This window comes from Lycium ferocissimum, chromosome 5 (assembly GCF_029784015.1).
Source record: "Lycium ferocissimum isolate CSIRO_LF1 chromosome 5, AGI_CSIRO_Lferr_CH_V1, whole genome shotgun sequence".
NCBI lineage: Eukaryota > Viridiplantae > Streptophyta > Magnoliopsida > Solanales > Solanaceae > Lycium > Lycium ferocissimum.
The window spans coordinates 6,786,081-6,808,575 of record NC_081346.1 but is presented as its reverse complement, the minus strand read 5'-3'; the positions used below and the strand labels follow the sequence as shown (position 1 = coordinate 6,808,575).

The 22,495-nt window shown below is 31.7% G+C and overlaps 2 protein-coding genes across 2 annotated transcripts; both read right to left on the bottom strand.

The window, feature by feature from the left end:
• Positions 1-5,404: 5,404 nt before the first annotated feature.
• On the bottom strand, positions 5,405-6,307 carry LOC132058149 (probable calcium-binding protein CML45). Its single transcript, XM_059450703.1, has one exon. It carries the CDS (start codon positions 6,212-6,214, stop codon positions 5,555-5,557), a length of 660 nt encoding a protein of 219 aa, XP_059306686.1. The 5' UTR covers positions 6,215-6,307; the 3' UTR covers positions 5,405-5,554.
• A 10,440-nt stretch (positions 6,308-16,747) lies between these two features.
• On the bottom strand, positions 16,748-20,560 carry LOC132055682 (cyclic dof factor 1). Its single transcript, XM_059447632.1, has 2 exons — positions 20,185-20,560; positions 16,748-18,419 (listed from the first exon to the last, which is right to left on the bottom strand). Exons 1-2 carry the CDS (start codon positions 20,428-20,430, stop codon positions 17,172-17,174), a joined length of 1,494 nt encoding a protein of 497 aa, XP_059303615.1. The 5' UTR covers positions 20,431-20,560; the 3' UTR covers positions 16,748-17,171.
• Between the last annotated feature and the right edge of the window lie 1,935 nt (positions 20,561-22,495).

The window sequence follows — 22,495 nt, the reverse complement described above, 5'->3', positions numbered from 1 at the left end:
TGTGTATAAATTTGGTTTCCATGGTATGGTAAACTTCATTATTAAAAGACTTATAATTAGATCCGAATTCTTATTAGTCTATACTATATTAAAAGCACGAATGATCTTAAAAATGTTGATTGAACCTTTTGCCCTTCATTAAAAGACTCTACAATAGATAAAATTATCATTTACTATTTTCCTCAAAATATTATAAATTATTGAAATAGAGACTTAATTACTTCCGAACATGACACTTAATTACTTCCTAACATTTAGGACTTAGAAACTAATTAAATTAGAAGTCCTTATATTTTTCTTAGTGTCCTTTTTTCAAAAACTTCCATGCAAAATAGGTTTCCATGTTGGATAACGAAATACACTAAATTCTACCCTAATTACGTTTGCGTCTATTAAAATATCCATATCCCTTCACATTGGAGTCTTTTCAAAATAGGAATTCTTCTTCAAAAAAGTCAATAAATTTACATCCCTTTTTGGTATAGGAATTATTGTTGACAATTAATCTCATTTAGGTTTAGAATTTATTTTTATCAAAATTACTTTATGATACAAAAGAAAAGGAAGACCTAACTATTTATGTTGCCATAGGAGTCTTAAGTACCGTGTTTCTACTTCTAATTCCTGGTTCAAGCCTTTTCCTAGCTTATGTTGTGATCTCTCTTTTTTCGTGCTTTTCTTTAATGCATGTGTTGATTTGGAGTTACGACTGAATTTTTTTTTTTTGATTAATTTTTTTATTGGTTACATTATATTGAAGCGTTTTCATTAAATTTTTCAGTTTTTCGCTTACTGAAATTGATAATTATAACTCAAAGGTTCTTGATTGTAGGGATTTTAAGTATTCCTTGTGCCATGAATGAGAAATCCGACAAGGCCTGACGCTAATCCGAAAGTTTAAAGAATATTACAGATAAATTCAGGTATTCAATTTCATTCTGATATTTTTAATTAGCTCAATCTTTCGATATGCTCGTGTCTTGTTCAATCACTTAGTACCAAATCATCAGTGCTTATGCGTTTGTGGTTGGGTTTGTTTAAATTTTTTATTGTAATTTATTTTATCCTTGTTTGTTTTGTACCTTTTGTTTCCCTTTGTTATGATTTAAGAGTTGATTTTTTTTCTTCTAAAGCTCATGTGAATCTATCATATATGTGACCTTTGTGACTACAAAGTATTGGTGGAATTGATTTTCTGATTGATTGTCTATTTATTATGATCAATTAAATATATAGCATTTATATGTTCTCCCGATTATATGAACCATAAAGTATGCAGGTGTTTAATAATAACAAAAAAAGGAACATCTCAATGAACGCCATATTTCAAAACAAAATAACCATTCTCCTTAGTAATTAGCATCAAATAATTGATCTTTTTAAGAAAATTGAAATACAGATTTAAAAATGAGAGATAATATGCCCAAAAAATGTATCATGTTTGGTTAAACTTTTTGCTCATTGAAAGACTCTACAATAAATAAAATTATCATTTACTATTTTTGTCAAGTTATTATTTAATTATCTTTATATTAAGCGTTTAATTTTATCCTAAAATAGAGGACTTTTTTTCATACCTTTTAGGTTTATAAAAAATCCCTTATTTTTTAGGCAACATCATATGGAGGAGGAATCTACAAGAGTTGCTGTCAATCCCTAAGTCTAAGCAGCATGTGTGTGTCTATACAAAGTATATCTCTTTCATATGGGTTTGTATTACTACAAGATAAATTCTTTAGATGATAGAAACAGACTAGGTTAACATTACCTATGTAATCTATACGTGAAGAATCTTGCAACTAAGCTAAACATCTAATGCTTATTCTTTTATGTCTTCCATTTATTAAAGTAGATAGAATAATTTTACTTTTTCTTTCGTGGAAACTTTATTCGGCTCATCAATATGAAATTTAAGATCTCTAATCTATTCTTCATGTATGTTTTTATAGGATTGATAGGTCAAGACTATTATGGATAGCAGGAAGAATTATAGTGCAGTAAGTTCTTTTAACCGGTCTAATTTCTTTGATGTATCTTTTACTTTCGATATCTGCAATATTGCATATGGGTTTGGATTCCTAAAGGATAAATTCTTTAGATGATAGAAGTAAAATAGCAACTTTTAACCTCCATAAATTATCCATATTTTTGTAGTATTGTATTGCGTCATTTTATCTACTTATTGGTGATTATGTTGGCATAAATATCATTTTTTATATTTACAATGTAATTTTTCAAATTATATATGTGAAAGTAGAGACTTTAGACTTTAATGTCGATATCTATATTTATGGTTTATCACTCTAAAGTAACATACAACAAAAAAGACACAAATTCTAAGAAATACGAGAAAAAATATAATCGAAATTGATATCTTTTTATATCTTTGAAGCAAATAATTCATTTCGGGTGAAGTTTTTGTTTCTTGGTGTTTCAAAGATACATATATATGAGGTGAAATAGTAAAAGTGGCAAGGAAGATGAAAATAAAAACTATACTAAAGACAATAAAGAAGAGAAATGGGTGAAATACTGGAGGACAAGACGTTAAAATATAATTAAAAAATTATTTACTAATGAAAGAATTACAAGAGAATACTTTTAGGAGCCATGTCAATTTTGCAATGGTCAGATATTTTGTTGTATTTAGGGTACATGGTGGTCGATCAATTGGTAGCAATCTTTCATGTTAAATTTTGTTGTTACATCTCTACACATCGATTTTTCAGTAGTGAAAATAACTTTTGTGATAATTTATCTGTTAGGTAATTAGTAATATTTCAGTAATAATTTAATAATTTCTCTAATATTTTGAAATAATTATTTAATTATTTTCCTAATATTTAGAAGTAGTCATATAATTATTTTTTTAATATTTGACAAAACTCTTAAGTATATAAATTTGTTAAATAAAAAAAATATTAGCGGTGAAGAAATTAGACATAAAGCAAAATCGATTATGGTATGATGTTAAATGACCAATTGGAAAAGTACAAATTTAAAGTAACAAGGATCGGATGAAATAGTAAAAGTAAAATATATTCTAAATGAACTGTCATTTCTTTTATTTTATTACACTTATTTAGACAAATAAAAACTCTCAAGATTTCACTACAGAATAAACATGAATTATCGGCGAAAAGTTAAACACTAAAATTCATCGCCAATCCTATTTAGCGACGGATTAACAACAAATTACCAAAAAAAATTCTTAGTTACAAGCAATTTAGTGATAGCTTAACGAAGAAGTTCATAACTAAGTCCAATTTTTTCTGTAGTGTTTGCTGTCAAAAGTACGCGCTTTGATCACGCGCAAAGCGCGTACGCTAAAGTAGTTATTAGTAAAAATCTAACGGACGTTACGTTATATGCACCTTTTTTAACTAATAGAAAGAAGCTATTTCTTTACCAAAATCAAATAAGGAACAAATTCATTTAACCTAAATATACTAAAAATAACAGTGAGTTTTTTACTTTTCCAAAATATATATATTATTAGTGTTTATGAAAATGATAAATGACAATTTTGTCTATTGTAGAGTCTTTTAATGAAGGGCAAAAAGTTCAATCAATAATTTCTAAAGTCCCTCGTGCTTTTAATGTAATATAGATATAGATAAAGTCACTCAACTTGGAATAGTATTACAACAAAATCATTATTATCACCAAAAAGCTAAAGGAAGAATTAAATAAATCTCCCCTCAAGTTTGATTTTGTTTAATTTACCTTCTTTGCGGCTATTGCTTACCTCTATTATGTTAAAAAATTGTAATTATTTTTAACCGAATTATTATTAATATATATAAAAAAAAAACTATAATCTAACTAATTTGTCTTTTATGATATACTCTTTTGAATAAACCCATTCATTATTATTCTTCTTTCAACTGCTAACCCATTTCTTTTTGCAATAATCGGTCCTTAATTTGGTACCCAAGCCATGGTAAGGGTTATACAGGGATGAAATCTAAACTCATGTCTAAACTACAATTAGTTCTTGTGTAGGGTAAAATAAATCTAGCACCATAAAGATTTCTACTGTACACGTGTCTATCTTCCAACACCCTATTTAGAAAAACGGAGAGGAAAACTTACTAGAGGAGATCTCATCCATACGCATACACTTGTTAATTTTTAAATTTTTGAAATAATAAATGTTCAGAGGAGAGTTGAAAATAATAGGCAGAGAGCTAATGAAGGTACCACACACCGTGACAACATTAAACTTAAGGAATTTTTAATTATTGATAATAACTACCTTTTAATTTATTGATATTTAGTAGCTATAATGATTTTGTAAATTACCATTCGTAGCTACACCAAATTACATAAAGTTGAAATTTTGAAATGGTTATTAGGCGAGCTCTTTCCTACCCGCCCAGGTTCAAACCCGGCCAACAATATTTCTTTTATATATATCTGAACTTTATTTGAATGTATGTCATATGTATTTGATAACAAATACACTCAGGCCAAATACATATAGATACAAATATGAGCCAAATACATATGGCGAAATACACTCAAATCCAAGGAGATACACTCAAAATATAAGGAGAAGAAGCTAGGAAAAATATGTAAGAAAAGTAATGTTGTTGGCTGGGTTCGAACCTGGGCGGGCAAGGGGAGAATCTCGCCCAAATACATGCGAATACACGCGAAATACACATCTCTTGCTTAAATGTAAGCTACGAATTGTAATTTGAAAAATGGTAGCTACTAACGGTAAGATCCTCATTGAAGGTACTTATATGTATGTAGAAAAGATAAGTATCTCGAACAGAAAAGTGTCATAAGCTGACAAATAATTGTTACATAAGTGAGATCCTAAATTTAGAAATTGAAAAAAGACTCTCATTGTTAAATAATTGTTTTAATCTAGATAAATCAAAACAAAAAAAATTAATTTGGATATTTATATCACCTGAATAACAATGCAGTTGGAAATAGTTTTTCTTAGAAATTTATTTACAAAATTAAATAAACAAAAGAATATATCATAAAGGAAAAATTAGTTAAATTATATTTTCCTATATTAAGAATAATTAGGTTATGAAATTTTACGAAGAAAATTAAAATAAAAGAAGTAAGCATAGTCACAAAAGGGGTAAGTTGAACAAAATCAAACTTGAGGAGAGATTTAAGTAATTATGCTTTTAGCTTTTCGGCTATAATGACTTTGTTGATATTCTACTCTAACTTGACTGACTTTATTGACATCAAACAAATATAAGTGACTTTGATAGTGAATTTGCTATAATTGAGTGACGTTTTAAGTTATTTACTTAGGGAACCGGGAAGTGCAATGTTTTTTAACATGTTAACTTCATCTTTTGAAGGTTTTATTGTATCCCGTAAGTTTTATTGTAAATTCGCAACGACAACATAGCAGCACACAATGTGATTCACATGGGCCAAAAAAAGGAGGAAACTCGTAATTTTACCCAATGTTATCTAGATAAATTGGGTAAATGACAACATTATTAATGGATTTACACCTTTTGCTCTGAATGCTTTATGAGTAGTAATCCAAAAGAGAAAAAAAAAATCAGTCTTAACTCTCCTCAGAATCCCGAAAGCTCTGTTCCATGAGCTCCAAAAATTCACGAAATTCAATTCTTCCATCTCTGTTTTCATCAAATGCCATAATCATCTTGTTGCAATCATCCACTGAAAATTCAGTGAAACCCATTCTCCACATAAGTTTCATCAACTCACTTGCGTCAATATATCCATCTCCATTTTCATCAAACACATCAAAAGCTTCCTTAATTTCTCCAAAACTAGGTTCTACTTCCTCAAATAAACCCGAAACCTCTGCCAACTCTGTCTTATCCTTTATTTTATCCCCATTTGGATTGCAAAAGCTCATTAGCTTATCCATAAGTACTACCTCAACATCTTCCTTTAGTAATTCCTCGTTATCGCGATTTTGATCATGGACACAACTTTTCGAGGTGTTTGATGAATTTTTAGCATCAGCATTAGCGTTACTATCATGCTTACCTCGAGTCAACGCATTTCTGACAGTGATGAAGAACAAAAGAATTGCTCGGAATGGAAAAGAAAAACAAGAATATAAATCTTGAAATGTGCTTAGGATGCTGAGAATGGTACACATTAGAAAAATACAAAAAAATTGATTGAGATCATCAGCTATCTTCTTGCCCATTAATGAAGGACTAATTCCTGATATTGAAAAAATGTTGTCCATTTCAAACTTGTATGGATTAATTTTTTTTTTCTTTGAAGCTATTAACTATTGTGGAATTAGTATTAACTTATGGGATGGTTATAGAGACGAATTTCGTGTCTATATATAGAGAGACAATTTAAACAAGTTCAGTCTTTGTGGAAAATTTGTAGGAAAGAATGGTGAAAAGGAAATCAAGTTTCGTAATTCATACAATACATAAAAAAGTCATCATTATTGGTTCCATCTTTATTGGATGCTGTAGCTAAAGTCCGTCATGGTGATTTCCTGGTAATTCAGTAATAATAATTGTATCCAATAATGCGTGTGGCAGCAGCAATATAATACACGTTTAAGAGAATAATAAAAAGTGTGTTTACACATCTTAGGTTGTAGAAATGGTCGGCAAAATTGAATTAGGATTGTGGATGCCATATTCTATCTAAAGTTAGTTGTAGTACTTTTTCTCCCCAGAAATTAACGTCATATACATTAGTGACGGGTGCAGAAAATATGAGAGTGAGCTATTAATTAACTACTATGCTTGATCATTCTGACTCTAATTAATAGTTATTGTGACATAATAGAAGATGATGTCAATAATTAATTAATAACTTTCGGAGTAGGGACCCAACAACAATATCAATCAACGAGAAAAATAATCCTTCCACCTTCTGATATTGTACAACAACCAACCAAAGTCCTATTTGTTTCCAAATTTTATGAAATTTCACAGAAATGCAAACACACATGAATGTTTCTTCATCTTTGTGAATAAAATAACTATACTACGTTAATTTGCTCAACTGGAGGACAGAAAAAGAGATAGCATAGGCTCCCCAGTATGTAGGTGGATTTAGATTAAGTAGTCTTTGAGTTGTATATGAAACAATTGTGTGGCACCATCAAGGGATGTGGTGGGATAGATGAGATCCATCAACTTTTTTATTAGAAGTCTCATGTTTTAGCTTTGGGAATAAAAAATATTCCTAGTAACGAGCGTTTTCCTAAAATAGCGCGGCGTCAAGTATGAATTAGTTGAGTCAGTCTTCCGAATACGAGATAATTATGCCAAAACAAAAGTGTGTTAATTTTTTAATTTCAGCAACACTATGCAATTTACAGTTTTTACTTTAGTAGGCATATGTTCCCTTCTAAGCATATAAATGGACGAAAGAAGTATTCCAGAATTAGAACTTTGGAATATAACTAGAACAAGACTCATTCCCATTTCCCAAGCCCCAAATTAAACGTTGGTGTCTAAGTTCTTGGAAACGCTACGTTACGTACCCCTTAGTGCAAGGTAAACTTTTAAGTAGCCTGTACCATTCAACGAAACTCATGATAGTTCTATTGACGTCTTGACGACGGATTTAAAATTTGAAAATTTATGTGTTACAACAATCTAAAGTTAATATCATAATAGTAACTGGGTTCGCAGTCAAATATTTTTGGATGTTTAATGAACATCTTTTAATATATATACAAGATCGATTTGAGTAAAAGTTATTGAATTCACGTGAACCCGTAACCGATTCTCTAGATCCGCCCCTGTAATAACGTCAGCCAAACACTTCATTTCCTATTTTGAGTCCTTAAAGCTGAATACTGAAGTTGTTAAGTCACCTCACGATACATGCCCCATCTCACGGGTTATATATAGTTCTAGAGCATCCTACTGTATTTTCTTCTATATCACTTATTAGTCTCACATTAATGTATTTCTCACTCAGTGATACACGTAAGTTGATTTCTAAAGTCATAAGGTGTGCAAGACTAGTAACAAAGCATGAATTATATAATTAGGACTTAGGAGACTATGTATGGTTACACATATATAATTGATTTTAGTACTGAGACCTGAGCAAGGGTCTTTTGAGCTTATCACCAATATGAATAAAAAATCATTGTATTTGTAATTTTCAGCCCTGATTTTTTTTTTTTAAAAAAGCCATAAATTTCACGTAGTATTAATTTTCTTAGATTGCGAAGTCCCTTTATTGTTTCCATAATTACTGGTACAGAAATACATATTAATACTTGTGAAATCCTATTTCTTTCTGGGGTGAAGCTTTCAAGGATAATGATGATTTTCAAATGATATAATGGGCCATAGCCCAAAATTTTTGGAAGCCATATCTTGTGAGGCTGTGAAAGTGAATAAAATGAAGTAATTGGACGGTTTTCCTTCAAATGGACTGGTCTTTAATTTTGGTCCTTCAAAAGGTCTGGTCTTTAATTTTTTTTTTCTTTTCTTTCACAATCGAACTTATATCTAGCGGGACATAAGTTCTTTAAGGGCGCTGTCATAACTTATGAATATTATGATGCATAAATTCGACATTGAAGGACAAAAATTAAACACCAGTCCATTTGAAGGACAAAAATTAAAGACCGCCACAAAGTAGGCAAATCTGACTGGACTTACATTGGGCTGATCTTAAGACCAATTAGCAACTCTTATGCACTGTTTTCTGCTGGTTGCTAACACAGTAAAGCACCTAAAGGTGAACAATTTTGGAGTTTTGAGGCCCAATCTGCGAACATTTCCCCTGAAACAAAAGGCCGACCCATCAGCCAATCTTTGCACTGAGTTTATTTAAAAAACAAAAGAAAAGACTTTGCATAAATTCGAAAGTTTAATGCGCGACGTAGCACCAAAAAATTGATTTTCCTGTTGGTATAATTTTCTGAAAAGGTTAGATTGAGTTGAATTATTTTATCATGTCACAAAAAAAAGACTTTACTCGATACTAAATTTAATATGAATGACTATTTGAGAAATTAACTCTATATTTCAGTACAAACATGATTCGAGTTTTTTTATGTTTTGGCGTTCATTAGAATCTGTCTTGGAAATATGCAAGGTTCATGTTGGGACTTGGGTATCACATTTGACACTTTTGGAAAGTTGACACTTCACATTGATGGATATTTGGTGTGCACACTGAAAGGGCAAATTCTTTTGATGAATCCTGTGCTTGCATCTGCCTTTTATGTAAATTAGGACATAGAGTCTGTAAAGTTTTCTATTAAAATAGAGATATGTTTTAAGGATCATAATTAAAAAGCTTTATTCTCCAAATAATAGTACCATATGAAAAATATGAATTATAGAATTCCTAATTGATCCGGCCAAGGGAAAAAGGAATACCGCTATCATTCAGTGACTACGTTCTAAAAGCTTGGAAAAGTATATAGTATTTGATATTCTTTTATCACCCACGTTTAATGAACTCTTTATTAATTCCATCAGTGACACTTGGCCATCGGGCTAAAGAAAGAATTCTCTGTTGAAATTTTTAATGCATGCCAAAGTCATAGAAAAGAGAATACATAAAACCTAATAAAGGAACCTCACTTTCTTGTTTGTGAACTGTTATCACATATAATTGACAAAGAAGAAATTGGAAATAAAAGATCTTTTTTTACAATTTTTCATTCCCTGTATCTTCACGACTAATTTCCTGTCAGCCTTCCCTAAGTAAAAATCCTTCAATGATACTCTTTCCCTTTCACTTTACGTGAACACATTTTCTTTTTAATTTATTTAATAATCTCTTTTTAAATTTGAAAATAATTTAATTTAAACTTTTCATTTTATCTGAATGAAAATATATCTCTTATGCATATTTAAAACTATAAGCGGCCGTTTGGTTGGAAACAAGCTATTCCAAGATAACTTATTCTGAGATTAGTTATTTAATCTTCTCACAGGGATAAAATAGCACTACAATCCCGGAATAATTAATCTCGGAATTAGTTATACCACCATTTTATCTCAACCAAATATGGGATAAATCCATCTCAAATATAATCTTGGATCATTTATCCTTATCTCTTGTACCAAAAGGGCCCTAAGTTTTATAGAATTATAGCTATACAAATATTATAACATGCTTAAACTATAAATTTTTTAAAAAAAAAATCTTATTTTTTTCATGAATTATGTACTTAGTTAAATAAGTTCACACAAATTAAATCAAAAGTAGTACGGGAGTTTTGTTTAAGTTATCTTGTTCTGGTGCTTCTGGCTGCGGGTTAAATGGGAGTATTTGACTTTTGGATTGGTGGTGATCAGTGATAACATTTGGTCTACTAACCACCTTAACTCTTTTAAATTAATCTTTTTAGTCTTTGTCGTCTCTGTCCCCACTTTGAATTGAAATCAAAATAAAGTTGAAAGTTGGACATCCAAGTGATGAATCTTTTTTCTTACTTTTTGTTAGAAATTGATGAAAGGCATCACATCCACACTTGCCTTAATTCGCAATGTTACCTTTTTCATTACAATATCTACTCCTCTTCTCATGAGTCATTCATGACCAAACAAAAAAGGAAGGAAAATATCTATATCTACACTCTTAATTCGGAAAAATACGCCAAATACGCCATTCAACTATCTAAAATTAGCCATTTACGTCACTCGTCAATACGGGCCATTTACGCCGTCGAACTATAGAAATTGCTCATTTACGCCATCGAACTATAGTGAACGACCATTTACGCCATTTATCAATAACTGACTCATTTACGCCATCGCCCGTTACCAAAATGACTCATCCATGCCATATTTCATTAAAGTTCGATTTTACAATACCATATATGATACGTGGCCTTCAACCAGATTATGAGGCGAAAGTAAGGTGCAAAAGGGGTCGGATTTTTATTAATTTGGTATTTAAAATCAGTCGGTTTAATTAAACAACGTAGACCTCTAATCGGAGGCCGCGTGTCATATCTCGGTATTATAAAACCCGCGTTAATAAAAATGGATACTTTACGAGTATTTTGAGAATTCACAAGATGAATAAGTCAAACTATTCGATAAAATGGCATAAACGAGTCATTTCCCATAACAATGGCATAACGAGTCATTTCCCTAGTCAATGGCATAAACGAGCCAAACTATCGACGATGCAGATAAATCGAAACCCATTTCCGATAATGGATGCTGAAGTTCAAAACGAGCGGAGCGAGGGCTTAGCAGGAAAAAGCGGGGGGCGAGCTTTAATCGAAGGGGCGGAGCCCTCCCGGAGTCCGTGGCTTTCACCCTTGCAGAGTTAGAAAGCGTCAGTTCTCATAGCGAGGCTTAGGCCGACGGGCAGGCGCGGCCCCCAATTCTCAACCCCGACCTACACAAGTGGTTTTTTAACCCACATTTGGAAAAGTTCTGTTAGGTTCTTAGTAGCAATCGGCGACCTTTTAACCCACAAGTGACATATTTGAGCCTTTTCCGCTCTTAATTTACTACTATAATTGTTGTTTCAAATACTTCTAGTCTATACTTACCCAAATTAAAATACTAGGCGGGAAGTGTTTTGTGCCTACTAAAGTCAGCAGAGTTATTGTGGTTGAGACACCGACACTAGTACGCAATTCTTGAATGAATTTATGGGATGGCAAATAGACCGGTAAGGCCAAATTTAACATGTTAGAACAGGCCATATTAATACACGGATCATGATCCATTCGTCTAAAATTTATGTGGGTCAAATAATAGGTCAGAAACCAACCTCACATCTTTTTAAAAAGAAATTGAAAACTAGTGTATTTTTCTTAAATTATATTACCATAAGTTCTTCAACAAATTGCATATTTTCAATCTCAAAATTTGATTTTGTATGTTTGCATTTCTGTTACATTTTGACTCGACGGATAGCACTATTTTGACCCAAAACTTGATAAGTCATTTCGAGTTAAATTTGTTGGGTCAGTTCAATAAACAGAGTCCGGAGCCAAAATGGCTTCTTTTTGCAGCCATTACACAAAAATGGTATGCTTTTTTTTTTTTAAGATCAAAATGGGTATTTCGTTGGTTATCCAACGAAATACCCACACAGGTTACTGTTCATGGCGAATTATTTCAATCAAATATTTTTTTTTTTTTGCATTTCGTGCAATGTTGCACGAAATGCAACAAAATTTCTTTTTTTGTTTTATTTCGTTTTTCATATAACAAGCGAAATAAAAAAAAATAAAATTTGTTGCATTTCGTGAAATGTCCAACGAAATGCAACAAATTTTATTTTTTTTTTAATTTCGTTTTTCACATAAAAAACGAAATAAAACAAAAAAAAAAATTGTTGCATTTCGTGCAATGTTGCACGAAATGCAACAAAATTTATTTTTTTTGTATTTCGTTTATATAAATATTTTTTATCCTATTTCGTTGGTAGTCCAACGAAATAGGACAAAAATATTTATTTTTTTAATTTCGTTTTTGTTATGAGCCAAATAAAAAAAAAAATTTAATGCTATTTCGTTAAGCATTCTACGAAATGCAACCAAATAAAAAAAAATTATTATATTTCCCTATTTCATTTTTGTATAAACGAAACAATTTTTTTTTTATTTCGTTTTTTGTGTAAACGAAATAATTTTTTTTTATTTCTTTTATACAAAAATGAAATAGGAAAATATAATAATTTTTTAAAATTTGGTTGCATTTCGTGAAATGCTTAAAGAAATAGCATTAATTTTTTTTTTATTTCGTTTATATAAAAACGAAATAGGAAAATATAATTTTATATAGAACCTGATATTTTTTTCTGAGGACAATAATGTAGGCTCAATACATCAAGGATACATAGACGTTCGGATAGTCATTTTAGGGGTTGAAAAGGTGCCCGAAGTAAGTTTTGTTTGACTGTAAGTGTTATTTTAGTCAACTTTATATGTCGAGAAAATTAGTCGCTTTATTTTCAAAATTGAAACCGCAAGTGAAATTGACATTCACAGCTACATTACCCCAGGATTTTTACGTTGAAATCTATTGCGTATCATCATCTTATAAGTGAATAAAACTGAAAATTTCTCGCCAATTTGGGGGAAAATTGAAATTGAATGGGATAAAAGGTGTTTTTTTAAAAATCGGCTCGGCCAAACCGCCTTGTGGCGGTTTTCCCGCATAGATCTCGAAAAAATACGCAAGTTCAAAAAAAAAAAATGCGTAAATCGGACGTCCGAGCGCAAAGTTATGACCATCTAAAGTTTGACCACTTTACAACTAGTTTTTCACCTTATATTTTTTAGAATTAGAATTAGATTTATATTCAAAATAACGTTATGTCTTGATTAAAAATAACACGCTTAAATCAAAACCTTAAAAATAAAACACTTAAACCTTAAACAAAATTTACTTCGGCTACCTTTTCAACCCCTAAAACGACGATCCGAACGTTTACGTATCCTTGATGTATTGAGCCTACATTATAGTACATAAAAAACGAAATTAAAAAAAAAAGAAATTTTGTTGCATTTCGTGCAACATTGCACGAAATGCAACAATTTTTTTTTTGTTTTATTTCGTTTTTTATGTGAAAAACGAAATTAAAAAAAAAAAAAAAAATTGTTGCATTTCGTTGGACATTTCACGAAATGCAACAATTTTATTTTTTTTTGTTTTATTTCGTTTTTTATGTGAAAAACGAAATTAAAAAAAAAAAAAAAATTTGTTGCATTTCGTTGGACATTGCACGAAATGCAACAAATTTTTTTTTTTTTTTGTTTTATTTCGCTTGTTATATGAAAAACGAAATAAAACAAAAAAAAATTTTATTTCGTGCAACATGCACGAAATGCAAAAAAAAAAAAAAAAAAAAAAAAAAAATTTGATTGAAATAATTCGCCATGAACAGTAACCTGTGTGGGTATTTCGTTGGATAACCAACGAAATACCCATTTTGATCTTAAAAAAAAAAAGCATACCATTTTTGTGTAATGGCTGCAAAAAGAAGCCATTTTGGCTCCGGACTCTCAATAAACAAGTTATAAGAAATCTCGCTTTAACTTTGGTCAGGTTAATTAAAATTGGATTAATTTTACCACCTCTAATGCTACTACTTAACAGCATGCTTTATGGATTGCCCTAAAATAAAAGGAAAAAGATTAAGTTATATATACATGTGTTTTCATATATGTTTAGTTATAACAAATCATTATACGTATGATATGTGTTTGCATATTAATTTTGAGAACTTAATCCCCGTTAAATAACATGCGTACTTACCTCATTAATCAACAACTTAATTATGGTAAATTTATATGGTTAATGTAAATACTCGATGCAAATAAATATTTACCGTGTTGGTTATACAGAAGATCAATCTTTTAATGCACTAAGATGTATTGAAGTGTTTGATTGAAATTAGTAAAGATGATGCTACTAACACGGCTTCTAAAGTAGCTTCATCTGAGAGTGAATGGTGGGTCACTATATGCACTTAGGGCTGACTCTTTGCTTAATTAATGTTTTTTATCTTCTCATCCATTTTATTGTTAACATGACACGAAATGCACTAACACAAACAAGGAGAGTAGCCTTATATCTGAAAATTTCAAGTGGTGAGATTGACTGTGGAGGTTGAACTTTGAAGTGATACAAGTGGTACTGTGGGAGAAACTTATACAATGGGTTTCTATGGTTTTGAACTTTTGATGATCATAACCACGGGCTAACGCAGCTAAAGGGGCAAAAATGGATGATGAAAAAAATAGGTGATATTAATTACTCCTTAATGTTAGTAAATTTATTTAGGTCCAATGCATTTTAAGGAGTATTTTTGTCTTATCATAGATTTATATGCTAGTAAGAATATAGAGAATAACTTGAGATCAGTTTAAATGGAGAAACATGGTCACTAAAGATTCATATTAACTGATCCTAACTTATTTGATTAAGGCTGAACAAATTCCATCCTTCAAATCGTAACATCGATCTCAAGACTTTACTTTTGAAAAAGAAAACAAAGGAGATCGTTAGTTAGTTTGTTTTCTCCTTCCATATTTTTGATGAATTTTGAAGACTTCAGTAAATTTGTTATTACTCTGAATGCAGTATAACGAGCAGTGGAAATTGGAAGTTGTGGCTTAGTTTCTATTGCAAAGAATGAGGATGAAGTATTCCTATTGGTTAGAATATAATCGATTTTTGTATGCCACTCATGGGACTCTACTTTCAATCTCCTCCTAATTCTGTCTTATAGATGAAGAGCATTGCCATCCAAGAAAAAAAGTACTTCTGAAAAGTTCTGTTCATTCGGTTTTGATTTGTTAGAAAATTAAATATTTGCTTAACTTAATAGTTATAATAGGTTATAACAGGTAATCTGTTATTATAGGTTATAATTCACTGATGGAATAAAAACTTCTATATTATTAGTACATATAAGCTAAAAAAAATTAACAGATGTAAATGTACATCAGTTATCATTATCTATTTACTACTATTATTACGTACTATTTTTCTAAAGCAAAGAAATAAGGCGGAAACTGGAAAATCTCTTATGTTGCAAATACTCTAAAAAAAAAAAAAAAGCATTTGCTAAGAGTTACTCTCAATCCCGTGGGAGTTGTAACCTGTAATATCCAAGGGCAGATTTTTTTAGAAAAAGGAATGGCTAGAAATAGAAGAACCCTACATTGAACAACGACTTTGAATTATTAGTTGTCCCAAGAAACACAAGAGACAGCACATGCATTCATATGGAAAAAAAATATTGTCATATATAAATGCTTCTAAAAGGGAAAGGGCAAAAGCCAAAAGAAAGAAAGAAAGAGAAAGGCAAAAGCAAAGTGAAAATGCCAAAAGGCATTTATGCGATTAAATAGCATATGGGGATTTTGGGTCCCAGACCCAACTAATTGCTAATATATCTAGTATAAGATGTGGCTTAGATTTGCTCAGGCCTTCAAAAATATCTACTTTGTTTTTATATTCAGCAAATTGCTAGAGTCCCCCCTGCACATAAATTGCTCTGATTTTCTAAGTGCCCTATTCGAATGTCCACATCACCACAACAGTTTAATTTGACTGTCAACTCATTTAGCTGAACTCTCCTCTTGAATCTTGCCTAACTATCAGGTAATTAATTATTAAAGAGCTTAAGTAGTATCAGGTAATTAATTATTGAAGAGTTTGAAGTTATATACACAAATAGTGTAAAGAATTAAACCACTCTAAGGATAACTACAAGTAAATCTCCTTAAATGTGACTTTATAATCTTGAAAAAAGAACAGGTTACCTATTCCAACATATAAAAATGACTTGATCGAATTTGTATATAACTTAAACTCATTCTTGAAACAGCTAGAGGTATTGATATCTGAGGTTGAAAAGCAGTTTAATATTAGATGACTTTATTATTAGTGGCCACTTCCAACTGGCTTTTGGGGGTTGGGAAAGTGAAGAAAAGAAAAGAAAATGAACTTTAATATCATATACTTCCACTTACATTTTGCGACTTGCTTGGTTTGAAAATGAAAGGTACTATTACTACTTGGCTTTTTCTAGAATCCTCAGAGGCTCATAATTATCTGCATAGAAGTGAAAACTTTAGGCACAATGGAACTCCCTTACACTCCAAGACTTTGTGTTAGCTAAAATTCTGCTTTTGGGATTATTTTAATACATTTCTACAGCTATGAGCATAATCTTTTTAGGATTAAACTTTAGAGAGCCATTCCAACTGATATTTAAGTCATGTTTGACGCAATGAAGAAGAGGCACATTTATGTAATGATCAAGAAGATCTCAAAATTTGAACATAAAATCTGAAAAGAAGGCTCAACTATTATTCAAACCACCCGGAAAAATGGAAAAAACACCGCCTTCCGGACTAAACTTTGGCGGGTACATGATATACATCTAAACGTTTCTCTCTTCCCACTTTCTACTGTCAGTTGTATACAGTTTATGTACAAGGAAAAAACACACTGACCAAGCAAAAATATGTTACAAGGGAAGGATAAACACTGCTTTGAACAATATAGCTTCCCAGTTTTAGTTGGAGTACTTGAGGAATCTTAAGATTCTCAGCCCTGGTACATACATCGCCGCTGAAATTAAGCATAATTGAATGCTGTAATTACGCGTAATGGAATATTCATCAGGCTGGAAGACCACCAAACCATCTTCCGGAAGGTAAGTTGGTTAACAACTATGTACCCCAGAGCTGAAGGAGACAATTGCTCACTTTAGACTCTCTCCTGGAAGCTGAGGGACCTAGAACAGGCTGCAGGGTTAGCCTGCAAAGCTGGGGACGTATTGGCAGGGTGATCCTTCTCACTGCTTTTCGGTTGCAACGCCTTGAAAAGCCCTCCCCTGCTAACAGAGTCGTACTTGATCCCCAGTGTTGACCATATAGAACTCTTTGCAGCTTCATCAGGATCATCAATCCGTAACGTTTTTGGTACTAAAACAGACCCCTCTGAGTTCTTTTGACCCTCGGGATTGTTTGGCTTAATTAATTCACCGTCTCTTGAATGCTTCCCTAAAGGTGAAGTAGGAGCAGAGCCTGATCTGTTTTGGTTTGCTGTTGGCGAAGGTGGAGTTAACCAAGGAAGACTCCATGGACCAGGCATATTGCAATTCCAATAAGGTGGAGGGCAGAACGGCATAGGATATCCAGTGGGGCTAATGGCAGGGAAAGGAACAGCAGCATATGGTAAAGGCCAAGGTACTCCGGGGAGGCAAGGAACAGGAGATGGAAAGCCGTTTATAGTTTGCATAACTGCCTCAGGAGGTCGATTTTTAACTCCTTCCGCCATTGAATTTGAAGTGGTGACTGTAGATCCACTAGAGCAGTCATCCCCATTTTCTCCACCTATGCAAGACGGATTCTTGTGTTCTGGTCTGTAAAAACCATTTCGGATCCCATTTGGTGTCTTATTGTCAGCAAGATTCAAAACAGAGGCCATAGAGTCACACAGTGGCGAATCAGGACCAAAAGATAGGACAGTGCCATTGGGTTTGAACGCTGAATGATGAAATCCGTTCGGAGGATCAATTCTTGCAGCTTCAAGGGCTTCAGAAATCATGATGTGACGACAATGCGACGCATTGTTCTTATTCTTGCGGCGACCAGCTCCCACAGGCACATTCCTCATGGTACCCCCAGCAGTCCAATATCTCTGGCAGCTCTTGCAGAAATGACGAGGCTGATTGACATTGTAATTATTGTAGTAACAGAATTTCGTATCCATACTATTGCAACGAGGGCATGGGAGAATCTTGTCTGGCTTCTTCAGAGTTTTCTGCTTTGCATCATTCTGATCATCCTCAGTCTTGGAAGATTTTACTGTGGTAGAGTCATCATCATTACTAGGAGATTTAGACTTGTTTTCTGAGTTCGATAGAGACTTGGGATTTTCCAATTCCTCCATCATTTGATTTTGGTCTTTCTCCTCTAATTTGGCTTCACTGAGCTCTCTCGTCATTTGATCCTAAAATTGAAAACAAAAACTTTGTGAGTTGCCTGTAAGATTCCCTTAAAAAAGCTACAGTCAATGATGTGAGCTAAAATTCAGTTTGCACAATGGAAAGAATCTCAAAGTCCTTGGCACGGATTCGACTTTCCTACAGGATTCCCCCTTAAGTTGGAAAACAGGACAAAAGATAGAGGAGCCGATTCTTTCTCCAATGTCTTTAGTTACAACTACATCTAGTAAAGGGGGTCCATCATAGAAAAAGATATTGAGCATAAATTACACAGGACTTGTTAGAAACTTCTGGAAGGGCAAAAGAGCGTCCAATTGCTAATATGATTATTCCAAACAAATGCTTAGACTTAGCACCAGTACAAAATGCACATTTGTAAAACCAAAAACAATGTAAAAAAAGCCAAACGTAGAATAAAGTTAGTAACACAACAGAATAAGCATGGTAAAGCTGATATTCTGAATGATGCTAAATGTAAGTATTAGCAATCTAGTTATCTACATCCATAAACTACTACTTTAGTAGTAAATTATGCACTCTACCAAAAGTGGAAACTTCCAGAAAGAATCCCATTTTTTGGTTATAAAAAAGGTTTTGGCAGAATCAATACTGTTTGTCAGAAGAAACGGTATGGGTGATAACTTAAAAAACAATTTGGGGGCAATGGAACTTCTTAATAGCTACTCCCTCCGGATCAAAAAAAGAATCCACTTAGCCTTTTTTTTCTTGATCAAAAAAAGAGTCCATTTAGTAAATCAAGAAAGAATTAACCTTGTTTTTCCATATTTGTGCCTATTAAGTGTTATATGATCAAATCCTAATGCCTATTTAATTAGAGATAGTTTAGTCAAATTATCTATTTTTGTCTAGGAGTTAGTATTTTCTTAAGGGATGTCATAAATGACTAAGTGGACTCTTTTTTGATCCGGAGGGAGTAATAACATAAGATTCCGAAATAACCAATCTGTAATTAGGAAAGTAGAGCTCCAAAATAAAGAGTATGGAGTATGGAAATTATAAGTTGTTTTTCCTAATTTCTCAATTTGACCTACAGAACATTATCTGAAATAATAGAACAGTATGAAAAGTGACCCCAAAAAAAGGCATATAAGTACATAGCAAATGAGCAATTGAAATTCAAGATGTATTTTAAGAAATTAAAATTTATAACCCAATGAAACGATTGAATATAAGCTAATCCCATAAACAGCAAATTACCAAATCTGACACTTTATTTCCATTTAAAAATCCCATAAATCAATACCATAATATCAAAAACTAAACCCTCTGTCCCAATTTAATTGTCTTAGCTTCACTGGGCACGAAGTTCAACTCAAAACCAGATTTTTAAATCTGGGTACGAGTTCAACACAAAACCAGACCCTTAAAACTAATGATCTTAAAGTATGTACTCATTTAAATCTTATGCTTATAAACTTGACATATACTCCCTCCGTTCATTTTTAAGTGTCCACTTTAGACTTTTCATGCTATTTAAAAACTAATAAATTAAGTGCATAATTTATCAATGTATCTATATTAATTGGTGCATATTTATATTGCATTTGAAAAATAATTTGAAAACATGAAAAAATAAGTTGTCTTTTTTTGATATGCTAAAAATGACAAATAAAATCAATTTTTAGTATACTAAGACAAGTAAAAGTGAACCGGGAGTATAATATTTGAACTGTCAACTTACCAAATATAGAAAAACAACAAAGAAAGTGAGACGGGACGAAGGGAGTAATAGTTGATTAAAATTAGTACCTTATGAGCCTCTTCCTTTTCATATTCACTTCCATCGTCTGATTCATCAACACTACTTCCATCCTTATCCACTAAACATGGATCACGACCCGACCCGATACTACTTTCTTTATTAGCAGTAACACTCACATATTCTCCGACACCGGAATCTTCGCCGGAAAAAAATACCGGTAATATTTTCGCGTTCTCAGGCAAGGCAATCTTCTTGCCAAATAACTTAATCTCTGGGTCCTTCACTTCCCTCATTTTAGAACTCTCCGTTAAGTAGCCGGCGGCGTTACAAAAGTGAACGGTTTTTCGTTTTTTTTTTTTTTATTGCTGAGATATTATTATTAGGAGTAAGGGATAGTTAAGGCCTAGTTGGCAATGTTGAGGAGTATGATTTTGATCGCGCTTAATTTAACGACAGGATGCTCGAATGTGGATGACACGTCACCTCCCATTAATTTTCTCAGCCACAAGTTTTATTGTGGTCCTTCATTTACTATTTGTATCTTTCCATGCTTTACTTCCTTCTTTCTCTAGATTTATTCATATTCATTATTGATTATTAATTGTTTGGAACTAGTTTTATGAAGTTAAAAAGGTAGTGCTTATTTAATTTTAAAAATATGCTTATTTAGAAATTTAAGGTTTTTGGTTAACTTTTTTAGAGATAAATAAATATTTTTAAACAGTAGTAGCAGTTATACATATCTTAAAAGCTGATTTTTTTAGAATTACTTTTAGAACTCTGGTCAAATGCAGATTGTTGCTTTAATATTAACAAATGTATTTTTTTAAATTATTTACTCAAACACAATTTTCTACTTTGCAAAAAATATATGTTACGAAAAGTACTATAAACAAATTTCGAAAAGCTTAATTTACCTAATTGGTAATTAGATTCATGAGTTGCATAGAAGTTGCGTGCACCTCTGTGAGTCTTTGGGTGAACCAAATCGTTGGGCTAAAATTTAAGGGATCATTTGGTTCACATATCAGTCATGCATGAATTAATTTATAGGGGTTGTGTATAAAAAAACTGTTATACATGAATTATTTTAAACATAGAATTTTGTCTTCAAATGTTTTGATTTTTATATTGCTAATACACATAGTCTTATTTAATATACTATCTTGCATAAAATTCATAAAACTCGACACATGTATTATTTAAGGCATTCAACCAACTACTTCTTCCTTCCGATTCAAAATAAGTGTTCACTTAACTTTTTTATTTTGGTTCAAAATATGCGTTCACTTACAAAATTAAGAATGAAATAACTTATTTTTTTAGATTTGTTCCTATTCACTTAACTTTTTTATTTTGGTTCAAAATATGCGTTCACTTACAAAATTAAGAATGAAATAACTTATTTTTTCAGATTTGTTTCTATTTACTCGAGTTAATAAATAAGCAAGAGTCTTATTAATTAAAGATAATTTATTCAAATTACCCATTTTCTAAGAATTAGAGTTTTCTTAAGGATATGAAAAAAACTAAGTGGACGCATATTATTCCAAATTATTAACAAAACGAACCCCCAACTGTCAATGACGTGGAGGATAGAACGACCTTTGATGACAACTTTGACGGCTGAAAGACACTGAAGCAGTGGAGGCTGGTCAATAATCTTTGGAACTAAAACTAATGGCCTTTTCTTTGATATTATTTGAATATCCCTTAAATTCTGGAAAGTGCACTTTTAAAATTGTGTTGCCTAATTCTGATTGGTTCTGAATAATTACTTGAAGTTTCTTTTTCCTCCATAATTAAAAGATATTTTCTCAGACCTTTTTAAAAGTTATTTTCTTTTCCTTTTCTTCTCTTTTCCAAATATAAATCAGACGGACATGATCTTAAGATTCGTTCTGGTTAACCACTCATCACTTAGTCAAACAATGAAGTACTAATGGTACCATATTATTTTCATAAATACCGTTGACAAACAAATGATATTTTATATGGCTTTTTTTAGCAATCAAATTAAATTAAATATATAATATAAAACAACATTTGGTTATTCTGTTAATTTAGGTAATTGTTTAACGAAAGCAATAACTTTTTTTGTGTTGAAGTGTTAGAAATTTTTAGTAAGTATTGTGGTCTATATTATGGGAAATTGACATTTAGGTGCAAGTCTTAGTAGGCGTTTGGACATGCGATTTCATCTCATGAGATGAAATTCCAAATCATCCAAAAAGGCATGATTTGGGATTTGAAATCATGATTTCAAAAAATATAAATGTAAAATTTGACTCATACGTTTATATTTTGTAAAAAAAGACGTCCATGTTTGGTAGATATATTTACCAATCATGTTTATCA